The sequence below is a fragment of the Artemia franciscana genome, chromosome 14 (genome assembly GCF_032884065.1).
Source record: "Artemia franciscana chromosome 14, ASM3288406v1, whole genome shotgun sequence".
In the NCBI taxonomy this organism is placed as follows: domain Eukaryota; kingdom Metazoa; phylum Arthropoda; class Branchiopoda; order Anostraca; family Artemiidae; genus Artemia; species Artemia franciscana.
Window position 1 is genome coordinate 33,188,743 of NC_088876.1, and position 26,919 is coordinate 33,215,661.

General features: G+C 35.7%; 1 protein-coding gene across 2 annotated transcripts in view; it reads left to right on the plus strand.

Moving 5' to 3' along the window:
• Positions 1-26,919, plus strand: part of LOC136035606 (helicase POLQ-like) — a 154,479-nt gene that overhangs the window by 79,622 nt on the left and 47,938 nt on the right. For both annotated transcript variants that reach the window (XM_065717484.1, XM_065717485.1), the window contains 3 exons: positions 16,943-17,088; positions 21,276-21,513; positions 24,692-24,832. In XM_065717484.1, the coding sequence (XP_065573556.1) occupies positions 16,943-17,088; positions 21,276-21,513; positions 24,692-24,832 (525 nt within the window). The remainder of the gene's footprint in view (positions 1-16,942; positions 17,089-21,275; positions 21,514-24,691; positions 24,833-26,919) is intronic.

Consider the following 26,919-nt stretch of genomic DNA (forward strand, 5'->3'; position numbering starts at 1 on the left):
AGATAGCGCTGTTTGAGGCACGGTAGAAGAGAGACTCCCCTGGACGTTTCGTGAGTGGCAAACGGTTGGCACCAGAAGAAGTGAAAGTCGGAAGGAATACACTTCGCCGTATCTACAGTTGGGACCTGAATCCCATCCATACAGGGCCGCATAAAAGGTGATTGTGCCCAATCAGGTCCCGCGTTACCATCAAAGTGGATGAAAAAAAAAATCAAATTTAAAGTAAATTGTTTTTTACGATAAAGGATAGATTACGAGTTATTCAAATAATTAAAAATATACTTATTTTAAGTTTGCATTGCTAGATGAGAATTTATTAGTGTGTTTATCTATCTATATATATAAAAATAAGTTGTATCTGTGTGTGTGTGTCGAGTGACGTCATGTTTGTGTGTCGACTGACGTCATTATAAGGATTGAGCTGTATGCGTCATGAAGTTGTTTGTCAACTGACGTCATGTTTGTCAACTGATGAAATTACATACCGGGACACCGGGACACAAATGACGACCGGGACACAGGGAATATAAATGACGACCCGGAACCTCAAAGAGAAATTACAGACTGGGTTGGCACCAGAAGAAGCGAAAGTCGGAAGGAATACACTTCGCCGTATCTACAGTTGGGACCTGAATCCCATCCATACAGGACCGCATAAAAGGTGATTGTGGCCAATCAGGTCCCGCGTTACCATCAAAGTGGATGAAAAAAAAATCAAATTTAAAGTAAATTGTTTTTTACGATAAAGGATAGATTACGAGTTATTCAAATAATTAAAAATATACTTATTTTAAGTTTGCATTGCTAGATGAGAATTTATTAGTGTGTTTATCTATCTATATATATAAAAATAAGTTGTATCTGTGTGTGTGTGTCGAGTGACGTCATGTTTGTGTATCGACTGACGTCATTATAAGGATTGAGCTGTATGCGTCATGAAGTTGTTTGTCGACTGACGTCATGTTTTTCAGCGGATGAAATTACATACCGTGACACCGGGACACAAATGACGACCGGGACACAGGGAATATAAATGACGACCCGGAACCTCAAAGAGAAATTACAGACTGGGACACCCGGACACAAATCACGACCGGGACACAGGGAATATAAATGACGACCGGGACACAGGGACACAACTACAACGGGGACGCGGGGGGCACAGGTGGGATATATAAATGACGACCGGGACACAGGGATAGTTCGAATAGAAATTAGAGACCGGGACACCGGGACACAAATGACGACCGGGACACCGGGACAAAGGAAATATAAATGACGACCGGGACACTCAAAGAGACATTACAAACTGGGACACCGGGACACAAATGACGACCGGGACACAGGGAATATAAATGACGACCCGGACACAGGGACACATCATTAGAATAATGAGGTATAGATCTGAATACGGATTGTTTTTCCCATGGACAATTATATGTTGCATGTTCAAGAGTCAGTAAACTTGACAATCTATTTATATGCACAGACTATGGGACAGCGAAGAATGTTGTATATTCGCATGTTTTACGTAGTTAAAAACATATATATATATATATATATATATATATATATATATATATATATATATATATATATATATATATATATATATATATATATCTATCTATATATATATAAATAAGTTGTCTGTCTGTCTGTCTGTGGATCAGGTGACGTCATGTTTCTGTGTCGGCTGACGTCATGAAATTAGTTGTCGTCATTTTTGCTTTGACGGTGACGTCATTAGACCGAGACAGAGGGAATATAAGTGACGACCGGGAACCTCAAAGAGAAATTACAGACTGGGACACCCGGACACAAATCACGACCGGGACACAGGGAATATAAATGACGACCAGGACACAGGGACACAACTACAACGGGGACGCCGGGGGCACAGGCGGGATATATAAATGACGACCGGGACACAGGGATTGTTCGAATAGAAATTACAGACCGGGACACCGGGACACAAATGACGACCGGGACACCGGGACACAAATGACGACCGGGACACAGGGAATATAAATGACGACCGGGACACAGGGACACATCATTAGAATAATGAGGTATAGATCTGAATACGGATTGTGTTTCCCATGGACAATTATATGTTGCATGTTCAAGAGTCAGTAAACCTGACAATCTATTTATATGCACAGACAATGGGACAGCGAAGAATGTTGTATATTCGCATGTTTTACGTAGTTAAAAACATATATTTATATCTATCTCTATTCACAGGTGGGACACAGGGACATAACTACAATGGCGCGTAACTAATATGGCGCGTAACGACTTGCGCGCGCGGGGGGGCTTGGGGGGGCGCGAAGCGCCCCACCAACTAGGTGTTGGGGTATATATTCAATTCAATTCAATTTATTTATAACCCATCTACAAAAAGAGGGCGGAACGCCCTTAAGATGGAGTAATAAGAGAAAAAGAAAGGTACAAATAAATACAAATCAACACAATCAAACAATTAAATAAGTAATGCTGACCATGGGTGAGACACTATCGACATAGAAGAACGAAAATCATGAAGCCTTTTATCAATAATAGATGTAGGAGAAACTAGGCGGAATTTGTTCACTAAGTAACTATTTCTAGTCCAAGGATGGTAACTGAGAAGGAATTTAGCATAACGAAAATATACTCTACGAACAGATAGTTTCTGAGGTTTACTAAAAAACTGCCAAACCGGACAAAGAGAAAGGAGATGAGGTACAACGAGGCTATTATAAATTTTCGCAAGATTTAATTTATCAATATGTTTAATATTAGATGCAATTGAAGCATAAGCAATTCTCAGTTTTTTCTTCAAAAGTTCAAGGGATAAATTCACAGTTTCTTTCATATTTTTTCCAATAGGCATTCCAAGGTAAACTAATTTTTGAGAAAGGGGGACATGAACATTAGCTAAAGATAAAAAAATAGGGCCATTTGTCTCTTTAAAATTGAAAGCTACAACAGCAGTTTTATCAACATTGAAAGAAAGCCCAATATTTTTATATTCATTATAAAGCTGATTAAACGCGTTTTCACATCCACTAAAAGTACGGCATAGATTCAAAACGTCATCTGCAAAAGTTATTAAAGACAAGTTAAATCCACGGTGAATACAACTAAAATTAACAGAATTTTGGGCATTTAAAACAGAGTTATTAAATAAAGAAGGTGAGGTAAGGCCACCTTGACGGACTCCTTTCAAAATATTAAAAAGTGAAGATCCCCCCTTTAACTTCGCCTTAAGGTGATGGTACATATACAGAAGGCACTTCACTATACAAAAATTTACCCCTCTTTTATACGCTCCAAATAAAACTTGGAAAAAAATACAAGAGTCGAAAGCACGAGCAACATCTAAAGCACAAAGGATAATATGGGATCTACTTCTTTCTGCATCAGCAAGAACATTCATTAAAGCAAAAAGGGCATGCTCCCGGCTAATACCTTTTTGGTAACCAAACTGGTGGGGTGGGACATAACATTTAGAAACAATTTCATCCAAAATAACTGACTCAAACAATTTAAAAATAGTACAAGAAACTGTTATAGGTCGGAACGAATCACACGAAGTAAAATCCTTTTTGCCTTTTTTCGGGATAGGGGTTATTTGACCAACTGTAAATTGATAAGGAACAACTCCGTTTTCAATAGACATTTGAAAAAGTAGAGATAAATGATTAAAAAGAAGAGCACTTGCATAATCAAAATGTCTGGCAGTAATTCCATCAACTCCCGCAGAATTTCTTTTCTTTAGTTTTTGACATTAAAACGATACATCACTTGGCTTATAATAAATGTCGAGGGTTCGTGTTTCTTCAGACAAGCACTTAATTCTTTTTCAAATTTTGACTCAAGAGCAGGATCGGGAGAAGAAAACTCATGCTTATAATAATTTATCCACTCAGGCTCAGGAATATTATTTGCACTAATGTGTTCACAAGGGCGTTCAAATTTTTTCCAGAGCTTCGAAGGGTTCTCTGCAATTTTATGAGCGTTTTTCTCAATAAGATCAACCTTATGTTTTCTTAACACTTTAGCAAAAAAACGTTTAGAACGTAGCCGCAGACCATTTATAGTCCCAGACTTAGGCCTGCCGCAATCCCTCCAAATATTCAGCCAAATTTTAGGAGACTCGCACGCAGAAATAAGGGAAGGGTTTTTTGACCAACCCTGAACTTGAGAGCCTTTCCTAATACGCTTGCACGGGACAGCTGAAGCTTCAGCACACTTTAATGCATGGTTAATTTCAGCTAGATAGGTGGTAAGTCCGATGGCTATTTCTTTTTCACTGAGGCCAGAGCGCGTGCACAACAAATGAAAGGGCACCTTTATTTTATTTAATATTCTGTCACATTCAAAACGAAACATCTCGCGGTTAACTTCTTTCCAGTCTTTTATATAAAACCACTTTTTATCTGGCTGTTTAGGGGCATGAAATGAAGCATTTATTTTCAACTTTATTGGAAGGTGATCCGAATAAAAGCCATCACAAATTACCTCGACAGTTTCACAGGGGAAAGATGCAATAAAATGATCAAGGTTAGAAGTCGCTGACAGGACACCAATAAACGTGAAAGTTTCTGTTTTGTCAGCAACTGAGTAGGAAGGGGGGAGGGAATTCAGAAGGAGTTGGGTTCTTGGCGATGAACTGTCTGTTAAGTCACAATTAAAGTCTCCTGCAATTAAAACTCGAGCATTTGGATGCTTTGAAACTCCCTTCACAAAACTCGCTAGCTTTTTGCAAGCATTTATGAATTTATTCTCTGATTGCGAAGAGCAGTAATTAGTTGGCAGGTAAACGTTTATACAGATTAGGTCCGAAAATTCGGCAGCAATGAAATGGTCATTCGACTCAAGGAGATTGACGGGAAATTGTGAAATAATAGCTAATCCGCCTGAAGGTCGGCCACGGCTCTTATTCATTTTCGCTGGGTGAAATAAGAGATAAGAATTCTGTGAAATGCTGAGATGATGCCATGATAAGAGACTTAAGGCTCGAGCCATTATGCTGACTTAACTTTACTTAAAAGTCCTTGGGCGACTGGACATTTGAAGCTGTAACAGGGATGATCCTGTGATTTGCACAATGCACACTTCTTGGGCCTTTGACAAGGAGATGTTTTGGAGCTTGAATGACCATGGTCACCGCAGACTGCGCAAATAGCTTCATTTTTGCAGCTACTGCATATATGTCCGTAAGCTTGACACTTGAAACATCTTACCGGGAGGGAGAGATACTCAGCCAGTTTGATCCTCTCATAATCTATGACTGGGGGATTTTTTATGGCATTCATAAGATCAACTTTGGTTTCAAATTTCAATCGAAACGAGTGGGTGTTGCCAATCTGTCTTGAACTGACACATTTAGGAATCAGTGCGCGAAGTTCATCGTCATTTATATTGCTGGGGACAAATCGAGCAATACCGAGGTGATATATATATATATGTATATATATATATATATATATATATATATATATATATATATATATATATATATATATATATATATATATATATATATTCACAGGTGGGACACAGGGACACAACTACAATGGCGCGTAACTAATATGACGCGTAACGACTTACGCGCTTGGGGGGGAGCTTGGGGGGGACAATGGATTAAAGCAATTCGAAAACCGTAAAACAGAAAGCCAAAAGTTTGAAGTTTAGTAGAAATTGTTGAAGTTTAGAATGCTTGCTGCTCAAAGAAAATTTGTCAAGTGTCAATTAACGTCAAAAAGAATTTATTATTAAATTGCTTAAAATGTAAAAACTGTTGATTGCACAAATATTTCTATATATTTTGACAATGGATTAAAGCAATTCGAAAACCTTAAAACAGAAAATCAAACCAATTTACGTCATCAATTCAATCCAAAAATGACATAGCGTTGCCAGGACCCAGAACGCAAGGGATAATGAGAATCCATATATAGAAGCCTGTCGCGTGCCATACTGGGGCCCGCGGGGACTGGTGGCAAAGCCGCCGGGTCCCAGCACTGTCTGTGGTTAGAACACAAGGGACAATGACAATCCATATATAGAAGCCTACCGCGAGCCATAATGGGGCCCGGCGGTGAAGCCGCAGGGATCCAGCTAGTTATATAATATATTCTTTATAATGACGGCAGACCACACTGCCTTTCCATAATGCAAATACAGAAGAGAGAATAATGAGGACTTTTTTCCCAAGGCAGTGAACCAACAAAACCTGTTTGAATATTTCGGCCCTATATCTAAGGGACGTCTTCAGCAAGAAAATAATAAGCAATTACACACTTACAATAAAAGTTCTCGGTTAAAAATTTTCGAGTGATTTTTGTTCTGAGGAAATTACATATCTTCTGTGTTTTTTATCCTTAATAATATGATTCAACGGTTTTAGCTGTAATTTATATGTGAACTGTGACTCTCGTATAGTGTTTTAGTGAAACTTATGCCCTTGCGATTTAGGAATAATTTTATTCCTTCTGCAAGATTCCAGAAACGCTTGTTGATTGATAATGCTCGCGTCTTTTTCCCTAAACTAATAAAATGAATAATATCTTTGGTCAAATGCTCCCCATAAGCGTGACGTAAATAATGACGAAGACGACACTGCCTTTCCATAATACAAATACAGAAGAGAGAATAATGAGGACTTTTTTCCCAAGACAGCGAACCAAAAAGAAACTATTTGAATATTTCGGCTTTATATCTAAGGGCCGTCTTCAGCAAAGAAAATAATAAACCATAGCACACTTACAATAAAAGTTCTCGGTTAAAAATCCATTTTTTTGTAGAATTTGTAGAAGTTTTTTTTTGTAGAAGTTCGACTCTTTCTCTTAACTCTATTTTTAAAACAGTAAGAAACTTTAGCGTAAAGAGCAGGGCGTTGAGGAGGAAAAGCCCTGAAAATATTAATTAATTGCAATTAATCGGAAGATTTTGATAAAAAAAAGGAGCGAGGGAGCCTAGTTGCCCTCCAATTTTTCGATTACTTAAAAAAGCAACTAGAACTTTTAATTTTTTAAAAACGTTTTCATTGATAAAAAATATACGTAACTTACGAATTAACTTACGTAACGAACTTCTATATTCATATGTTTTTATTGTGTATATGAAGGGGGTTCAACCCTCGTCGATACCTCGCTCTTTACACTAAAGCTTAAATTTTATCCCAATTCCTTAAGAATGACCTCTGAATCACAAAGGTCGTAGAATAAATAGTTGAAATTACTAAAAATACTTTAGTGTAAAGAGTGAGGTATAACAAGGAGGTAAACCCCTCATATGCGTAATAATTTTTGTTCGTTTTAAGTTTTAATGCTGCTTCTTACTTTCAGTAGAAAAAAAATCCTGCGCCCCCTTCATTGAAATTCTCTTCCCCCATGAGAAGTTTCTCCATAAAAATATCCTCCAACGTAACCCCCCTCAACTCTCGTCCCTAAGCCAAAAAAAAAACCTGAAAACGCCTGTACACTTCCCAGTAACTATTACTATATGTAAACACAGGTCAAAGTTTGTAACTTGCAGCCCCTCCCACTGGGACTGCGGGGGAGTAAGTCGTCCCTAAAGACATAGTTATTATGTTCTTTGACTATGGTGAATAAAATGGCTATCTCAGAATATTGATCCGGTGACTTTTGGAAAAAAGTGACCGTGGGAGGGGGCCTAGGTTCCCTCCAAATATTTTGGTCACTAAAAAGGGGCACTAGAACTTTTAATTTCCGTTAGAATGAGCCCTCTTGCGACATGCTAGGACCACTCAGTCGATACGATCACCTCTGGGAAAAAAAACAACAACAAAAAAACAAATAAACACGCATCCATGATCTGTCTTCTGGCAAAAAATGCGAAAATCCACATTTTTGCAGATAGGAGCTTGAAACTTCTCCATTAAGGTTCTCTGATACGCTGAATCTGATGGTGTGATTTTCATTAAGTTTGTATAACTTTTATGGGGTAAAATGAGTTTCTCATTTTCTAAAATGAGGCAAATTTTCTCAGGCTCGTAACTTTTGATGGGTATAACTCATCTTGATGAAACTTATATATTTAAAATCAGCATTTAAATGCGATTCTTTTGATGTAACTATTGGTATCAAAATTCTATTTTGTAGAGATTTGGTTACTATTGAGCCGGGTCACTTCTTACAACCCTGTCGCTCGTTACCACGAACTGTTCGAAAGTTCAGCCGAGACTGTGTGATAAAAGCTAACATTTTACAAACTAAAAAGGCTAATTCATTTCACTAACTGTATTTATTAAAAATTGGAATAATTTCTCATTGCGATATTTGCCTTCTCTGCAGCTAATTTTGTAGTTCTTTTGGGATTGGGCTTTTTTCTATTCGTTCTTTTTTTTGTTTTATTTTGAATTAGATTATTTTCTATAATAAATTTTGTGTACATAGGGTTGAGTGTGTATTCACCCAAGTTTCTATTTAGGGATGTACTATTATATAAGTTTCATTTGATTTCGATTGCCTCGCGGACAGTTTGTTTGATTCCTAGGTCATTGCTAATTAAAATTGTTTCGTCAAATAGAACATAATGGTTTGGATTTTCAAAAATATGATTGCTTAAAGCTGAATCCCCATAAGCGTGACATAAATAATGACGAAGACCACACTGTCTTTCCATAATACAAATACAGAAGAGAGAATAATGAGGACTTTTTTCCCAAGATAGTGAACCAACAAAACCTATTTAAATATTTCGGCCCTTTATTTAAGGGCCGTCTTCAGCAAAGAAAATAATAAACAATAACACACTTACAATAAAAGTTCTCGGTTAAAAATCCATTTTTTTAAAAATAGCCATAACATCATTACTTCTTAACGAATTAAATAAAAAAAAACAAGTTTTTTTTAACTGAAAGTAAGGAGCGACATTAAAACTTAAAACGAACAGAAATTACTTCGTATATAAAAGGGGCTGCTTCCTCATCAACGCCCCGCTCTTTACACTAAAGTTTGACTCTTTCTCTCAACTCTTCTTTTTAAAACAGTAAAAAACTTTAGCGTAAAACTTTAGCGTTTAGCGTAAACAACGAGGTATTAGGAGGAGGTAAGCCCCTCATATGCGTAATAATTTCTGTTCGTTTTAAGTTTTAATGCTGCTCCTTATTTCCAGTTGAAAAAACTTTTTCATATTTATTTTTTCCTTGTGTTTTTTTAAATAATGCTAGAAAATCTTGCGCTCCCGGATGGAAATTTTCTTCCCCCATGACAAATTCCTCCATGTAAAGTTCCCCCAACATGTCCCCCTCTTCTCAACCCCTCCCCTCAACCGAAAAATCGCCCTGAAAACGTCTGTACTTCCGAATAACCATTACTAGATGTAAGCACCGGTCAAAGTTTGTAAATTGTAGCCCCTCCCACGGGGACTGTGGGGGAGTAAGTCGTTCCCAAAGACATAGTTATAAGGTTTTTCGACTACGCTGAATAAATTGGCTATCTCAGAATTTTTATCCGTTGACTTTGGAAAAATAATTAGCGTGGGAGGGGGCCTAGGTGCCCTCCAATTTTTGTGTTCACTTAAAAAGGGCACTAGAACTTTTCATTTCCGTTAGAATTAGCCCTCTTGCATCATTCTAGGACAAGAGGGTCGATACGATCGCCCCTGGGAAAAAAAAGCAAACAAACAAACAAATAAACACGCATCCGTGATCTGCCTTCTGTTAAAAAATTCAAAATTCCACATTTTTGTAGATAACAGCTTGAAACTTCTACAACAATGTTCTCTGATATGCTGAATCTGATGGTGTGATTTTCGTTAAGATTCTATGACTTTTAGGGGATGTTTCCCCCTATTTTCTAAAATAGGACAAATTTTCTCAGGCTTGCAACTTTCGATGGGTAAAACTAAAGTTGATGAAACTTATATATTTATAATCAGCATTAAAATGCGATTTTTTTTATGTAGCTGTTGGTATAAAAATTCCATTTTTTAGAGTTTTGGTTACTATTGAGCCGGGTCGCTGCTTACTACAGTTCGTTACCACGAACTGTTTGAAAGTTCAGCCAAAACTGTGTGATAAAAGCATTTACAAGCAACATTTTAAATGCTAAAAAGGTTCATTCATTTCACTAACTGTATTTATTAAGAATTGGAATAATTTCTTATAGCGATAGTTGCCTTCTCTGCAGCTAATCCTGTAGTTCTTTTGGGATTGGGCTTTCTTTTATTCGTTCCTATTTTTGTTTTATTCTTATTTAGATTATTTTCTATAATTAATTTTGTTGGGCAACGGGTACCCAATTTCTCTCATAAATACTGTCATTGCTCAAAGATTAAAGCTGCATTCTTTTAAGCCTTAAATCCCACACTAGTAAACGATTCGAATAAACCCCCAAGCACGATTTACTTACCTTATATTCCGAAAATTACTTCAAAACTGAAAAAAGTTTGTTTGAAAAACAATTTACGTGTTGTATTCACAAGTAATATTATTATAATGAATATTCTCAATTCTGGTAAGAATACAATTCACGTGTTGTATTCACAAGTAATTTAACAATTCTGGTAAGGATAAAACCCCAGTTACTCGTCTAAGAGGGGTGTATAAAATACCATGTAGGTGTGGAAATTATTACATAGGTCGAATCCACCAAAATTTAGGAACAAGATTACAGCAACACAAAGAAAGTGTTGAAAAAGCATTAAAATCCAAAAATCACTCCATATCTTTCGATTCAGCTTTAAGCAATAATATTTTTGAAAATTCAAACCATTATGTTCTATTTGACGAACCAATTCTAATTAGCAATGACCTAGGAATCAAACAAACTGCTCGCGAGGCAATCGAAATCAAACAAAACTTAAATAATAATACATCCCTAAATAGAGACTTGGCTACATAAAATTAATTATAGAAAATAATCTAATTCAAAATAAAACAAAAATAGGAACGAATAAAAACAAACCCAATCCCAAAAGAACTACAAGATTAGCTGCAGAGAAGGCAAATATCCCAATAAGAAATTATTCCAATTTTAATAAATACAATTAGTGAAATGAATGAACCTTTTTAGCTTGTAAAATGTTAATTTTTATCACACAGTCTTGGCTGAACTTTTCGTTAAGTATTAACGATGCCAAGACTTTTCTTAAAAAATGAATTTTTAACCGAGAACTTTTATTGTAAGTTTGTTATTGTTTATTACTTTCTTTGCTGAAGATGGCCCTTAGATATAGGGCCAAAATATTCAAATAGATTTTGTTGATCCACCCTGTCTTGGGAAAAAAGTCAGCATTATTCTCTCTTCTGTATTTGTAATATATACTTTATAATATAGAAAATTGAAATCCGCAAAAGTTCATGTTGAATTTATTTAATCGTGAAAGCCCTAAATTAGAGAGACTTTGCACTATGTACGTTAACTACATTACCTACGTAAACTACTATACAGATATATTTTATTTAAATAATACATATAGAGGGTCCGAATAAAAAAAAAATCCAGTCGGGCCCCCACCTATTCAATTCGGTCCTGCATTCATATAGTTTTCCAGTCTCATGGAGAAGGCGCCTAAGTTGCAGAACATATGAGGGATGACTGACGGTTCTTTCTTGATACAATGGCTGTCTTTAGTGGCAAAGAAGCAACTATGGTCTAAGTTAAACTAATTTCGATAAAAACAATGACAACTTTATTGTTAATAGGAACTGATAGATATACCATAATGAGAGGTTTTTTTTCATGTCGCTAAAAGGGACGCCTTGATAGATAAGAATATGCGTGTTTTTGCTGAAAATCGATGTGAATTGTTGTGCTATATACGAACGATAATTATAATTGTTGCGCTTTCCGCTGTATTTTGTAGGTCTATACTATAATCGAGGCTTCGGCTCTCAGACTGGTTGTCCTCAAAAATAAAAAATAAAAATAAAATATAGAGAAAAATGCATACTATCTTAAATAAGTGAAAGACCAAAAACAAAGAACTCTTAATAATAATTAATGATGGTCCGAACATTTCTACACAACGTCCAGAAGCGTTTATCAACAAAAAAAACTAAACTAAATCAAACAGAATATATCAGGAAAATGAAAAAAAAACAGAGGGGGAAAACCCGCATCTTGACAATGTCTGATTTTACAAAATGTTTATCAATTCAAATCGACAGATTCGTGAATAGCCAATAACCAGAATTGTGGCTATTTGAATTTGGTAAACATTTGTCATATTTGGCATTGCTAAGATGTGAGCTTATTTTTGATTCGTATTTTTGCTTTGCTTTTCTCTTTTCCTTGTTTGTTTAGTTTAATTCAGTTTTTTTTTCATCGATAAAGGACTCTGGATGTACAGCCGAAACATACGGATCTTTATTATCAAGAAAAATTAGTTTTTTAGTACTTTTTTTTAATATTGTATCCGTTTTTCTGCATTTTAATTTATTCTGTTCTGGCGAGAAATTTTGTTCGGTTCTCCCTTGGATATAAAATTAGCTAGAAGTTTGCTAACTTTGTGACTCAAAAGTCTGAAAGGCAGCCCCCTAATTTCTGTGCCACTTGAAAGCCAATGCGTGTAATAGATGACGTGGATCAATCTTAGACACTTTTGAGCTACAATAAATGTTCGATTCTTACGACTTAATATGGTTGGTTCTTGAGGGGGGAGGAAGTTAATATCTCAAGGAATCCGATGCATGTCAAATCTTAGGCTATCAAAAATATGCTCCTGATCTGGTAATCGGAAGGCACCCGTCACCAAGGAAGGCCAAAAAACATGACAAGTGAGTCTTTTAGAAGAGTCTCATCTCGGAGTGGAATATGTACGCAGTGGCCGACTAAGAGACAATTAGAGACCTTGGAGGACAGATTTAGCAGGTAATGGCCCCACTTGAGACATAGTGGAGGCTCATCCTGAGTACCGGAATTGGCACATCAGTATACGTCTTTTTAGGTACCACCAATGATGTGCGTCTAACTGAATCCCCGTTTACTTGAAATCTTTTCAACTTGACCTTTTTCCGTGTATTCTTGTTCAACTGAAGCTCGTTTAGCTCTATCACGTTTACTTCAAGATTAGTAAGTTACTTTGCCGAATCAAACAGTTCGTGGTAACGAACTGTAGCAAGGAGCGACCCGGCTCAATAGTAAACGAAACTCTAAAAAACGGAACTTCGATACTAAGAGATATACAAAAGAATTAGATTTTTATGCTGATTTTAAATATATAAGTTTAATCAAATTTGGTCTTTGTCATCAAAAGTTACGAGCCTGAGAAAATTTGCCTTATTTTGGAAAATAGGAGAAAACACCCTCTAAAAGTCATAGGATATTAACGAAAATCACACCGTCGCATTCAGCGTATCAGAGAACCCTATAGAAAAAATCTCAAGGTTCAATCTACAAAAATGTGGAATTTCGTATTTTTTGCCAGAAGACAGATCACGGGTGCTTGTTTATTTGTTTGTTTGTTTGTTGTTTTTCTTTCCAGGGGTCATCGTATCGACCAAGTGGTCCTAGAGTGTTGCAAGAGGGCTCATTCTAACGGAAATGAAAAGTTCTGGTGCCCGTTTGAAGTGACCAAAAAATTGGAGGGCACTAGGCCCCCTCCCACGCTTATTTTTCCCCAAAGTCAATGGATCAAAATTTTGAGATAGCCATTTTGTTCCACGTAGTCGAAAACCATAATAACTATGTCTTTGTGGATGACTTACTCCCACACAGTCCCTGGGGGAGGGGCTGCAAGTTACAAACTTTGACCAATGTTTACATACAGTAATGGTTATTGGGAAGTGTACCGACGTTTTCAGGGGGATTTTTTTGGTTTGGGTGTGGGGTTGAGGGGAGGGGGCTAGGTGGGAGGATCTTTCCTTGGAGAAATATGTCATGGGGGAAGAGAAATTCAATGAAAAGGGTGCAGGATTTTCTAGCATTGTTATTAAAAAAAACGAAGAAAATATAAACATGAAAAAGTTTTTTCAATTGAAAGTAAGGAGTAGCATTAAAACTTAAAACGAACAGAGATTATTACGCATATGAGGGGTTCTAACAATATTTTAGCATAAAGAGCGAGGCATTTAGGAGGAGATAAATACTTCGCTCTTTATGCTAAAGTATTTTTAGTAATTTCAGCTATTTATTCTACGGCCTTTCTGATTCAGGGGTCATTCTTAAAGAATTGGGACAAAACTTAAGATTTAGTGTGAAGAGCGGGGTATTAACGAGGGGACAAACCCCCTCATATATATAATCAAAAATATAAGAATATAAAAACGTGTTACGTAAGTTAATTCTTAAGTTACTTATGTTTTTTACTAATAAAAACTTTCGTTAAAAATTAAAAGTTCTAGTTGCCTTTTTAAGTAACCGAAAAATTGGAGGGCAACTAGGACTCCTTCCCCACCCCTTATTTCTCAAAATCGTCTGATCAAAACTAAGAGGAAGCCATTTAGCCAAAAAAATAATTATTGTGCAAATTTCATTTTAATAATTTATGTACGGAGAGCCAAAATCAAACTTGCATTAATTCAAAAACGTTCAGAAATTAAATTAAAAAAGAAACGATTTTATTTTAACTGAAAGTAAGGAGCGACATTAAAACATAAAACGAACAGAAATTACTCCGTATATGAAATGGGTTGTCCCCTCCGCAATCCCTCGTTCTTTACGCTAAAGTTTGACTCTTTGCCACAGTTCTACTTTTTAAAACAATTAAAAACTTTAGCGTAAAGAGCGAGGGATTGCGGAGGGGACAACCCATTTCATATACGGAGTAATTTCTGTTCGTTTTAAGTTTGTGTCGCTCCTTACTTTCAGTTAAAAAAAGTTTTTTTTATTTAATTTAGATCTAAAGAGACCCGACCCGGATACTGAAAAATTGACTTTAGTTTTACTGCTGGTTGTAAAAGAGACACAATTATGAAAGTACTCTCGTTTCCTCAGGCTACTGTAAAATTGATAAGAACTTATTTCCTTAAAAATGGGGGAAATGGCACTTTGGTTTGGCCTTTTCTATTTTGCTGCTTAAAAACACGACCAGATGTTTTAATTTTTGTTCAAATAAACCCTCTCCCAATATTCTATGACTTTCGAATAGATACGTTTAAGAGTACTGGTACGGGAGTAGCTTACACCGCTATCTGAATTATAATGCTGATGCTTCTACTAGCGACGCACTGCAGCACCAAGCTGACTGAGACCAACACAGCTAAGCTAGCTCCACCTCCATCCCAATCTATTCTTAGCCTTCCTAGTTACATCCTCCCAGGAAGCTCCCATTTTCCTTGAATCTTTTTTTACGACATCTTCCCACCCCACCCGAGGACGACCTGCTTCTGTTTAGTCCTAGACGGTTGGCCGAAAAGGGTAATCTTTGGCAACCTCATCCATTATCCGTAGAATGTACTCTGGCCATCTCAACGTTTATCTCAGCCCTAGCCATAGCCCTAGCCCTCAGTCTCAGACATAGCCCTAGAAAGCGGGATTGAACCATACCTTTTGCACAACCTACTGTTTGAAACATGCTCAGTCAATCGGGTACCCAAAAAAATTCGTAGGCTATTTCTCTGGAAAATATCTATCAAATCTTTCTCCGTTTTTTGGAGTGCCCATGCTTCAGACCCATGTTTGACCACTCTCATTACCTTAGCAACGAAAGCGCCACCCCTAGCACTGCGCCACCCACCACTGCCTCTGAAACTGGCAAAGTCGTTGATTTTCTATTATATAAGCCGATTTGCTATCTTGGAAATATCAATCGATATTTTTTTTTTCGCTCTCCTTGGCAAAGTTGTTTCTTTATGCCACAAAATGGTAGAAAACTCCATTTTGTTGAGGCACAGTCTTTTCTTTAAGTTGAAAAAGACACTGAAATTTAATTTCTGTTCGAATCATCTTTTCTGTGTTTTTTTTAGGACCATTGGTCCATTATGATCACCGTGAGAAAATGATCACTTTCCGTAATCATTCTTCTAGGAAAATGCAAACTCACGATTTTGTAGTTAAGGACTTGAAACCACTGTAACAGGTTTTACTGGAGATCTTTCTCCTGGAGATCGGTTTTACTAGTTTCATGGAGATCTTTCGCCTTGTGACGGATGTTTTCCCCCTTTTTCGAAAACCGGACAAATATTCTCAGCCTTCCCAAAGAATTCTCCCATGGGCCGCACTGTAGGCACCTTAGGTTGCCTTTTGGTCCGTCAATTAAAGTTACGCAGGAGTTGGTGTTATAACCTGTATTTGGTAAACTTAAGAAAACATATGGCCTACTAGTCAAGGTGAAAGGTCATTTTGATAAACAAACACTTGAGATAATTTATAATTCAAAGTTTGCACCTCATGCATTTTTCATTGTTCCATTTTTGAAGTGTTTGACCCAAAATGATAAAAACGTATCCGCGTTCACTTTTTCCGGTTTTGTAACTATCATCTTGGAATTCTGTACTTCTGTTTCTTCTGTAAGGTACTTGGTATCTTCAAGTTTAACAAAGTCTATATATTTGCACTCTTTATAAAAATTCGATTTCTTTATGCATATGTTGTTGCTAAGCCTGTTTTTTATGCTTTTAACACGTTAAACCCGTTTTAACTTACATTACTTACTTAAAATTTTACACAACATTGAGTCAGGGAAGTACGTAGGACAAGTCTCATCTCTCCCCCTTGAGTTCCAAATGTTCTTGAATTTCTTGACTCTTCTTACTCCAACTATCAATTCACTTTTTTATTATTCCCCCTGCCAAAATATTCTTGTTATTAAGCCCTCCCCCCTTTCTTAAAAAAAAATTCCCACGGTATATGCCTGTATGATGTGTATCATATTCTATACCAACTCTGGCCACTATTTTTTCATAAATCTAATGTGTTAGACCTGAACCTGAAACCGTAACCTGAAAAAATTCAGGACGATACTTTATGTGTCTCTGATTTCATGATGCCAAAACTTAAAGAGGTAATAGTATGCTGTTCTGATTCAGTTTTTCTTCTAGTATACAGATGCGCAGAAGCGGCATGATCCAGATGCTTTTGGAATTTTAGTAGCAGAGGTTGTGCCGAAACAAAATTGTTTAGTTTTTTGTGCTACGAAAAGAAATGCCGAATGTGTTGCAGACCTTCTTTTGCACGTTCTGCCAAGGTATTTGTATAATTAATAATATCATTTTGACTTTAAATACCCTTATTTTGTCAAATTTCCCTGATAACCAATTGAAAAGAAGCTAATCTAAGGGATCCTAGGTGATGTGGGAGGATTTCCCCCTCCAGGTTTGAATGTTTTTTGTATCTTCAGTAGAAAAAATGATTCTCCCAGCTAGCCTCTCTATAAATGTGACTTGGTGCCCCTGTGCTAAAGGTCTTTTAAAATGATTCAGTCCATGTCTTTTGGGAGATGATACTACTTGTTTTATTGCTATTTCTACTATATTATTACGACTATATTAATTAGATTTATTCAATATGGTAACCCTGAAAAAAAAAACGAGAACAGCTCTTGGGCTGTACTTTCGGCAGATGAATTCAGTCGAGGTTGTGTACAGCTATTATATTATTTGTTTTGATGAAACCAATAATTCTGAGCATAAACTACTGGTCCAAATCCAATTCTAGTCTTGAGCAGCGTTTTGAGGCATAAAAAGAGCAGCATTTTACGCTGCAGAGCTGTGTAAAAGCAGAGCTTATGTGTGCATTGAAAATGGTCGAATCTGATCATTCTGGTATTTCAGCTGATGGGACAGGAGATAAGTTTTGTCAAATTTCTTAAGTCGAGCCAAATTTCTCAATTGGACGGTTAAAGTTTGCATAAATGCTGATCAAAGCTCTTGGGCTGTACTTTCGGCAGATGAATTCAGACGAGGTTGGGTACAGCTATTATATTATTTATTTTGATGAAACCAATAATTCTGAGCATAAACTGTAGGTCCGCGTCCAATTCTAGTCTTGGGCAGCGTTTTAAGGCATAAAAAGAGCAGTATTTTACCCTGCACAGCTGTGTAAAAGTAGAGCTTATTTGGGCTTTGAAAATGGTCGAATGTGTTCATTCTGGTATTCGAGCAAAATTCCTTGATTGGACGGTTAAACTTCGCATAACTGCTGATCAAAGCTCTTGGGCTGTACTTTCGACTGGTGACTTCAGACGAGGTTGGGCAGTGCTATTATGTTATTTAGTTTGATGAAACTAATAATTCTGAGCATAAGCAACAAGTCTGAATCTAATTCTAGTATTGAGCAGTCTAGTCTAGTTTTAAGGCATAAAAAGAGCAGTGTTTTACGAAAAGACATTCAAAATCGAGCATTAACGGTCATGCAACATCTGAGGATGTAAGGACTGTAAGACATGACATAATTGACGTTTGCGGTTTATCCCTTTCAAAGCCGCTTACAGTGAGCAGTAATGGATTGAACCTCAACTACAAGTTGTTTTCAAATCTAGATTTTGAAAAACAGAAATTAAGTGGGAGTGCAGAACTACTTAACGTTGAAAAATGTTCTATTCACCTCAAGCACAATGCTTTAAGAAAGGATCTTGATAAATTTGGTAAAAATTGCTCACATTTGATCATAATAGTTTATCACTTTTCCCGTGGCTGGATTTCTCGAAATGAGTACTGAAAAGAAATTAAGAAGAAATCTAGCGTTCCCAAGTTGAGTTTCTCAGACAATCCAAGCTGTTGTTTGTTGATTGCTCCTGCTGGCACTAGAACGATAAAGCAATACAATTGCACTGATATGAAAGTCAGTACAGTTAAATCAGGTTAACAGCTTCACGTCCCTTGGCTCCCAGCTTTGTACTGATGGATCTTCTGACGCCGATATTCAACAGCGATTGCAGAAAGCTCAGACGGTCTTCGCTTCCCTTAGAAAACCATTGTGGAACCGGCGTGAAATAAGTGTAATAACTAAAGTTTGAGTCTGTCTGGCTTTGGTTCGAACAATCCTCCTTTATGGATGCGAAACTTGGTCAGTAAAGCGACTACATGAAAATGCACTGAAGGTGTTTGAGCTTAAGTGTTTGCGTAACCTCCTCAAGTTAAATCGAAATGATTACATATCTAGCATGGATAAACGATGAACCTGTAGTATCAAGAGATGGGTTGTCATCGTGATCAAGGAGCTTCGACTGAAATGGTTGGGCCATATCTTACGGAGGCCAACATAGTACTTGCCTCGCCGAATCCTTCTAGCTGAGCCACATAACTCATGGAAGAGACGTCAAAGAGGACCGCGGAAAAGCTGGTGGAACTTGGTCAAGCTAGACCTTGAACCTATCGAGTGGTTCGGAAAGTTTGGTCATAGATGGACAACTCAATGGCTCCCATTTGCAAAGCAGCTGGCAGTAGACCACACTACGTGGTTCAAACAGGTCTTGAAGATCCTTGATACTGGGCTAGGTGGAAACGCCTGATTCTCGCCAGAAGTACAAAGTAAGCAATGGTATTGCAAAACTGCTCAAGCAATGATTTTGAAAACAGAATGTCATTTCTTTTAGATGGCTCCAAACTTTTCACATATTCCACACAGAAGTTATAGCGAATAGAATCGGTGTTCTATCAAGTTAACACGGAGCTACAGCATCTTGTTTTAACGCTTGCCTGCTGTATTTTTGATAGTTGACTTGGTTGTGAAATGACTTGAGTTCTGGCCTTCAATCGACCCTATTACATACGGAATATTAGGAATCGAACCCTTCATGGCGATCTTTTTTTTGTTTTTTAAAGCTACCGATAAGGTGTTGTAAGAAGCCAGAAATCAGCTTAAATTGGGACTGGAAAAGAAAGATCTTTCAACTATTCAACCATGTTGAATGGACTACTTTTATTGAACGCCCAAGAGAAGAAGTCGAAAGTAATCAAGCACCTATACAGAAAAAAAACAGTTTCTAACAGCCCAACTTCAGAAAATCTTCTGAAAGAAAAGCTACTACCCCCTCCTCCACTACAAAATATATAGATTTTTTAAAGTTTTGATTTTGTGATCATTTTCTGGTCGTTAAACAAAGTACTTGTGTTTTTTTTTCAATTTTGATCTTCACAATTGAAAACCAAGAAAAAAAGGAACTTGAGAAGATTCATTTGTAAGGCCAAATGGTCGAACCGTCTTGATATTACTCGGGTTTTTCCAGAAGATGATGACATGTGTGTGTGTTAAAATACAGTTACTAAACAGATTTATATAATCGCTAAATTCCTACCAAACCTGCAAAAAATTAGACTATATTTGCAACTGTATGTTGGAAAAAAATTGGTAGTGTTTTGGTAGTGTCTTATTGTCTAAAAATGAATGAATTACCCTGAAAACGGTAAGAACAACTAATAAGCAAATAGCCAGTCGGTAGGAAAAAAATATCGGTCATTGGGCACGATATAAATTATCGTTTTTTTTTAAATTTTATCCATTTTTTATACCCTGTTTTCTGGAACATGTAACTCACCGAGGGAAATTACGAAGGATTGTCTATTTTTATTTTATTGAACTTGAATTTAATGATGAATCTGAAGAAAATCTGGGAAATAAAAAAACTACAAATATTTTGAATAAAATTTTTACTGTCGAGATTTGGCCTAATTTGTCTTAGAACTATCTGAAACAGAAAAAGGATCTGCTCTGGGAAGCAACTAACAAGCATAAATAGTCAAAATTTACACCCAAAAAACAATCAGAATGTATAATTGTGGTTTAAAGCTACCTGAAAAGGAAATAAGATATGATCTTGAGAGTAACTAACTACCTTAAATGGTCAACTCAACGACTTAAAAAGAACAAGCAGAACATGAAATCTTGCTCCAAAACCAACCAAAAAGTGCAGAAGAAGCGCTGTGATCTCAAAAGTTACTAACAACCATAAGTGGTATACGTAGCGACCAAGAAGAACTATCTGAACATATATTTTTGGTCTAAAACCACTCGAAAATGAAAAAAGATTGATCTGGAGAGTAATTAAATAAAAAAAAACAAGTTTTTTTAACTGAAAGTAAGAAGTAACATTAAAACTTAAAACGAACAGAAATTATCCTGTATATGAAAGGAGACGTCCCATCTTCAACGCCCCGCTCTTTACGCTAAATTTTTTATTGTTTTAAAAAATAGAGTTGTGAGACAAACTTGAGCGTAAAGAGCGGGGTTTGAGGAGGGGAAAGTGCCTTTCATATTTTCTCAGGCTCGTAACTTTTGATGGGTAAGACTAAACTTGTATTTAAAATAAGCATAAAAATCCGATTCTTTTGAGGTATATATTGGTATCAAAATTACGTTTTTTAGAGTTTCGGTTACTACTGAGCCGGGTCGCTCTTTTATCCAAATCCTTTCACAAAGCACATTTATTTCTAGGTCACTACTGTCACACAAGAAAGCTGAAAAGAAAGCACTCGTAGAAGCTCTTATTTTAGAAGCAGGAGAAATATGCCATATACTTAAGAAGACAATACCTTTTGGCATATCTTACCATCATTCTGGACTTACTGTGGATGAAAGAAAACTCATTGAAGAGGCTTACCTAGCTGGTGTACTATGTTGCTTGTGCTGTACTTCAACACTTGCTGCTGGGGTTAATCTGCCAGCGAGAAGAGTAAGATCACTTACCATTTTTTGATATATGAATGAGTAAGATTTACGAGAATTTAAGAAGATTTAAGAGGGAAAAAAGGTTTAATTTAAATCAAGCAGTTAACAAAACGTACTAAAGACGAACACAACCAAAAAGCATTTTTGGACAACAGAGAAAACAAAATAATTTCAATCATTAAAAAGAAAAAATTAAAAACACAAAAAACATTCGTTGAAATATTCAGATTTTTTCTATTAATTAATGTTTTTTTTGTGTTTGTTTTTAGTAAGTTTTTAGTACGTTTTGTTCACTGCTAGATTTAAATTAAATCCGCTTTACTCTCCTAAAATTTTCTTAAATTTTCGTAAATGGAAAGGCAATGTGGTCTAAGAAATTACCCACGAGTGAGATTTGTTCTCCGTTTTCATCAAAAGATGAGCAAACGGAAAAATATAATGAAGATGACACACGCGACAAAAAAAAAAAAAAAACAACAAGCATGTAGCAAATGAACTAGAACAAAATAGAAGAAAAAGACGAAAAAAGAAACCAAATCAAAGATTTCGCTGTTAGAACATAACACTTAGAAATCGTGGATGCAGCGTACTTGTAAACTTGCTCTCTCCTTCAGTAACGATGGTGGAAGATCAGTTGCCCGTGCTCTCCTTTTAAACTCTGATCATTAACTTAAGGGGAGGATTACTAGCCTATCTAAGTTTATTTGTAGCAGGGGCACAAATTCGTGAAAATTTAGGAGGGGGCAAGGATTTTTATTCACTTTTTTAATGAAGGTTTATGGAAAGGGTATTTATCAAATCTCATGTGGGGTAGTTCTTTCATTTCTTTATTAAAACACGAAAAATAACGTTTCTCAATACCTAGAGGGGTGGGGAATATTCCCATTCCCCATTTTGCGTTTCTGATGAGGTGTTCTCACAGATAGAATCCATCCACTTCTTTTTGCCTGAAAAATACCCTTTCCATGTACCTTCACTTAAAAAAAGAAGAAAAATCCTTGCCCCCCTCTTAAATTTTCTCGAGTTTGTGTTCCTACTTCTAACAAACAGCACATTCAGTACTTTATGATTGTGCTGTCTCTCACATAGATGTAACTTAAATACCATGTACAGGCAGCCTGACTACTCAACATAATAAAATTTCGTTCAAGCTCTGGAAATTGGCTCCCCCAGAAAAACCTCTGTGTTCTTCCTAATAACCACTACTATGTGTAAACGATGGGCAAAGTTTATAACTTGCAGCCCTTCCCCCGATTAAGTCATACTCAAAGACATTGTTACTAGATTTTTCGGCTATGTTGAACAAAATAGCTATCTCAGAATATTGATCGGGTGACTTTGGGAATAAAACGAACAGAAATTATTACGCATATGAAGGGGATTACCCCCTATTTAATACCCCCACCCAAGCTCTGGAAATTCAGGCTATAAGATGTGAATTACAAGCAATAATCGTCAATGATTATTGACGATCATAAAACGATCACAAACGTCATCGTCAGGCCTGAATTTAAATTTTTTTTCAAAGAGTTCGAAAAGTATGGTTCAATTCTCCGTTACCGTGAGTGGGTTTACTTTCATTTAAAGAAAACTGTTTTTTATTTAATTCTAGTAAGAGACAAGATTAAAGGACTTCTCTGCTTTTCTCCTAAACATAAAAGCTATGCCTGAAGAAATGAAAATTTCATTTATCCCATTGGAGATACGATGTTGTTTTGTTTTCATTTTAGGCTCAGGAATAACATCAAGAACTTGTCAAAATCGTCGAACACTTTAATTTATGAGATAAAGAAAAACTAACGTAAAAGCTAATGTAAGCAAATAATAAGCTAATAATAATATAGGCTAATAAAAGCTAACATAAAAGCTATGTCTGGAACTGGCCTTAAATGGCCAGTTCCATACCCGCCATGCAATGGACCAAAAGCTGTAAAATCGATGAAGATTCTAGGTGTCCACCTAGACTTCGACCTCAAATGGAATACCCATGTATCGTCAATTGTCTCTAAAACCGGCTACCTCTTAACATCTTTCGCCTAGCTTCTCCGTCTTGCATGACAACTCAGATCATGGTTGTGTGCTACAAATCTTACATTAGACCACTCACAGAATATGCTTGCCCAGTGTGGCACAGCGCGCTGACCATCGACCAAAGTGACAAATTAGAAAGATTGCAAAAAAGAGCCTGCAAAATAATATTGGGAGGTCGTTATGTTGACTACGAGACGAGCCTCAAAGTTGTGAAGTTGGAGTCCCTTAAAGAGAGAAGCCATAAATTGGTAGTGAATTTGGTCGAAAAATCCTTGACTCGGAAACACACCGTGATCTTCTTCCGGGTTTTGAGACACGCCAAACTCAACATTCCACTAGGCTCAGAGAGAGAACAAAAAACGATGCAAAGCTAAGACAACCGCCGATCCACTCATCCGAGCGGTCCTTGAATTCATTTGGTCCGTACTTAGTAAATCATTATAATGTTGACTTGGAAAATAATTGTTAATAAACCATGTGTGAATAATTTAATTTTGTATGTGTTTTAATTTTTTTTTTTTTACCTCCGCTGCTATTTCTGTAATTGACAAGAATATTAAGGCAAAATAAAGTGAATTTGAATTTGAATTTACCCCATTGGAGATACGATTTTTTTTTTATTTCAGGCTGAGGAATAATATCAAGAACTCGTCAAAATCGTCGAGTCGATTTTTAATTTAAATTAATTTATAAGATTTAATTAATTTATTAATTTATAATATTTATTAATTAATTTATAAACACTATTAACACTATTAAACGATCTTATAAATAGTTAAATTACTTTATAAGATCGATAAAAGCTAACATAAAACATAAAAGCTAATTTAAGCAAATAATAAGCTAACAATAATGTAAGTTGCATAAAAGCTATGTCTAAAAGAATAAAAATTTTACTTACCGCTTTGGAGATACAATGTATTTTTCATTTTGGGTTCAGGAATAGTATCTGGAAATACTAGCTAATAATAATGTAAGCTAATAAAAGCTAACATAAAAGCTATGTCTGAATAAATCGAAATTTCATTTACCCATTGGAGATACGATGTTTTTTTCATTTTAGGCTCAGGGTTTTTCTGATGTTCACCATGTTAAGTTGACCTTTAAGTTAAGTTAACCACATTAAGTTGACGTTTAGTTTTCAACTTTAGGTTATCATCCGTGCACCTTATATCGGGAAAGAGCTGATAAGTAAAGCAAGGTATCAGCAAATGTCTGGGAGAGCTGGGCGTGCTGGATTATCTGATTGTGGTGAAGCGATTCTAGTTATTAGCCATAGTGAACTTGAAAATGTAAGTTTTTTCCAGTATTAAGCCATGTTTTGACAAAAGATGTATTAAATAAAGTCCCAAGTACATGGGTATAAAAGTATTTTTCCTCTAGACCCAAAACTATTATTAACCAAAAAATTATTAAGTTTTTTATGGCACTACTACGTTCTTGTTTGTGTTTGCACGTCGAACCATGAAAAATATTAAGCGAAACTTGGTTGCAAAAATTAAGCAAAGTTTAAGCAAAATCAGTTGGATTTGACAACACTTTTTGTCTGTAATAATTCAACAGTCAATAATTTGTTTGATTTCCAAAGACAACTGCACATTCACAGGGAAGCCACGTCTTCTTATGCTGTTAAGTCACGCCCTACTTTATTGACCGTTTTTCCTGATTTTTTACATCGTTTAAGTTTATACTGATTAAGCGCATTGTCGCTTTACGAATTCTGGTTGGTAAGTTTTATCGAAATCTCTTAGGAAATCTGAGAAAATTTAAAATATGATTTTAAATTAAATTAAAGAAAATATTAAAAACGAATGCCACTGGTATATTTTTACCGTCTATAAATTGAATGTATTTATTTATTTTAAATAATTAATGTAAATGTAATATTTATATTTGTTTTTTTATTTATTCTGCTTGCAAATTTTATAAATAACAAATTCTTTAATTATACAGTTTTTTTTTATTTTCAAATATAGCATCTATATGTATTATAACATATTGACAATAAATATGCGTTTTTGCTTGTTTTAAATATATAATTAATATAATTATTTTTAATAATAATTATAATTATAATTAATAATAATAATAATATAATAATAATATAATAATAATAATAATTATTATTATTATAATAATAATAATATAATAATAATAATTATATTTAATAATAATTAATAATTTTTAATATAATTATTTAGATCGAATCATTAAGCTAAATTGATTATTGAAACCGAACATTATGACTGTATGAATAAATTTGTGTGGGGTCGTGTGAAATTCTGCGGTTAATGTAAAATGCTCCACCCCCTCCCTCAAGCTGAAAAATTTTAAAAAAAAGAAGGGATAAGTCGCAGTGTTAAGCTACTTAAACTACTACGAATGAGTGAGTGAATTTTATTTGTAGCATACAACATGCGGAGTAACAACCAGTAAAAGGAAAAAAATATAAAGAAATAAACTAGCAATAAAACTTCATGTCAATATATTATATACAAAACACGAACAGTCGAACATTCAATAAACGGTACTTTACATCGAGTATGAACCATTGACCTTAGGATACCTACATAATGCTTTCACCTACGTAATATTGAAGATGGCGTGTTTACCGACGATTCGTTAAATAGCACCTATTTATCTATAGACATCAAATATGTATTGTAGAATTGACATTCAATATGTATTGTAATTCTAAGTCATTTTTGCTTTTCTCAAATTTAACTATTTAAATCGAATCTTTAAGTTGAATCAAACAGTTCGTGGTAACGAACTGTAGTAAGGAGCGACTTACTCAATAGACCGGCTTACTCAAAGCGACCGGCTCAATAGAAACCAAAACTCTAAAAAACGGAATTTCGATACCAATAGCTACATCAAAAGAATCGAATTTTAATGCTGATTTTAAATATATAAGTTTCATCAAGTTTAGTCTTACCCATCAAAAGTTACGAGCCTGAGAAAATTTGCATTATTTTAGAAAATAGGGGGAAACACCCCCTAAAAGTCATAGAATCTTAAAGAAAATCACACCATCAGATTCAGCGTATCAGAGAACCATATTGTAGAAGTTTCAAGCTTCTATCTACAAAATGTGGAATTTTGCATTTTTTGCCAGAAGGCAGATCACGGATGCGTGTTTACTTGTTTGTTTTTTGTTGTTTTTTTTTGTTTGTTTTTTTCCCCAGGGGTGATCGTATCGACCCAGTGGTCCTAGAATCTTGGCTAGAGGTCTCATTCTAACGGAAATGAAAATTTCTAGTGCCCTTTTTAAGTGACCAAAAAATTGGAGGGCACCTAGGCCCCCTCCCACGCTAATTGTTTTCCCAAAGTCAACGGATCAAAATTCTGAGATAGCCATTTTATTCAGCGTAATCAA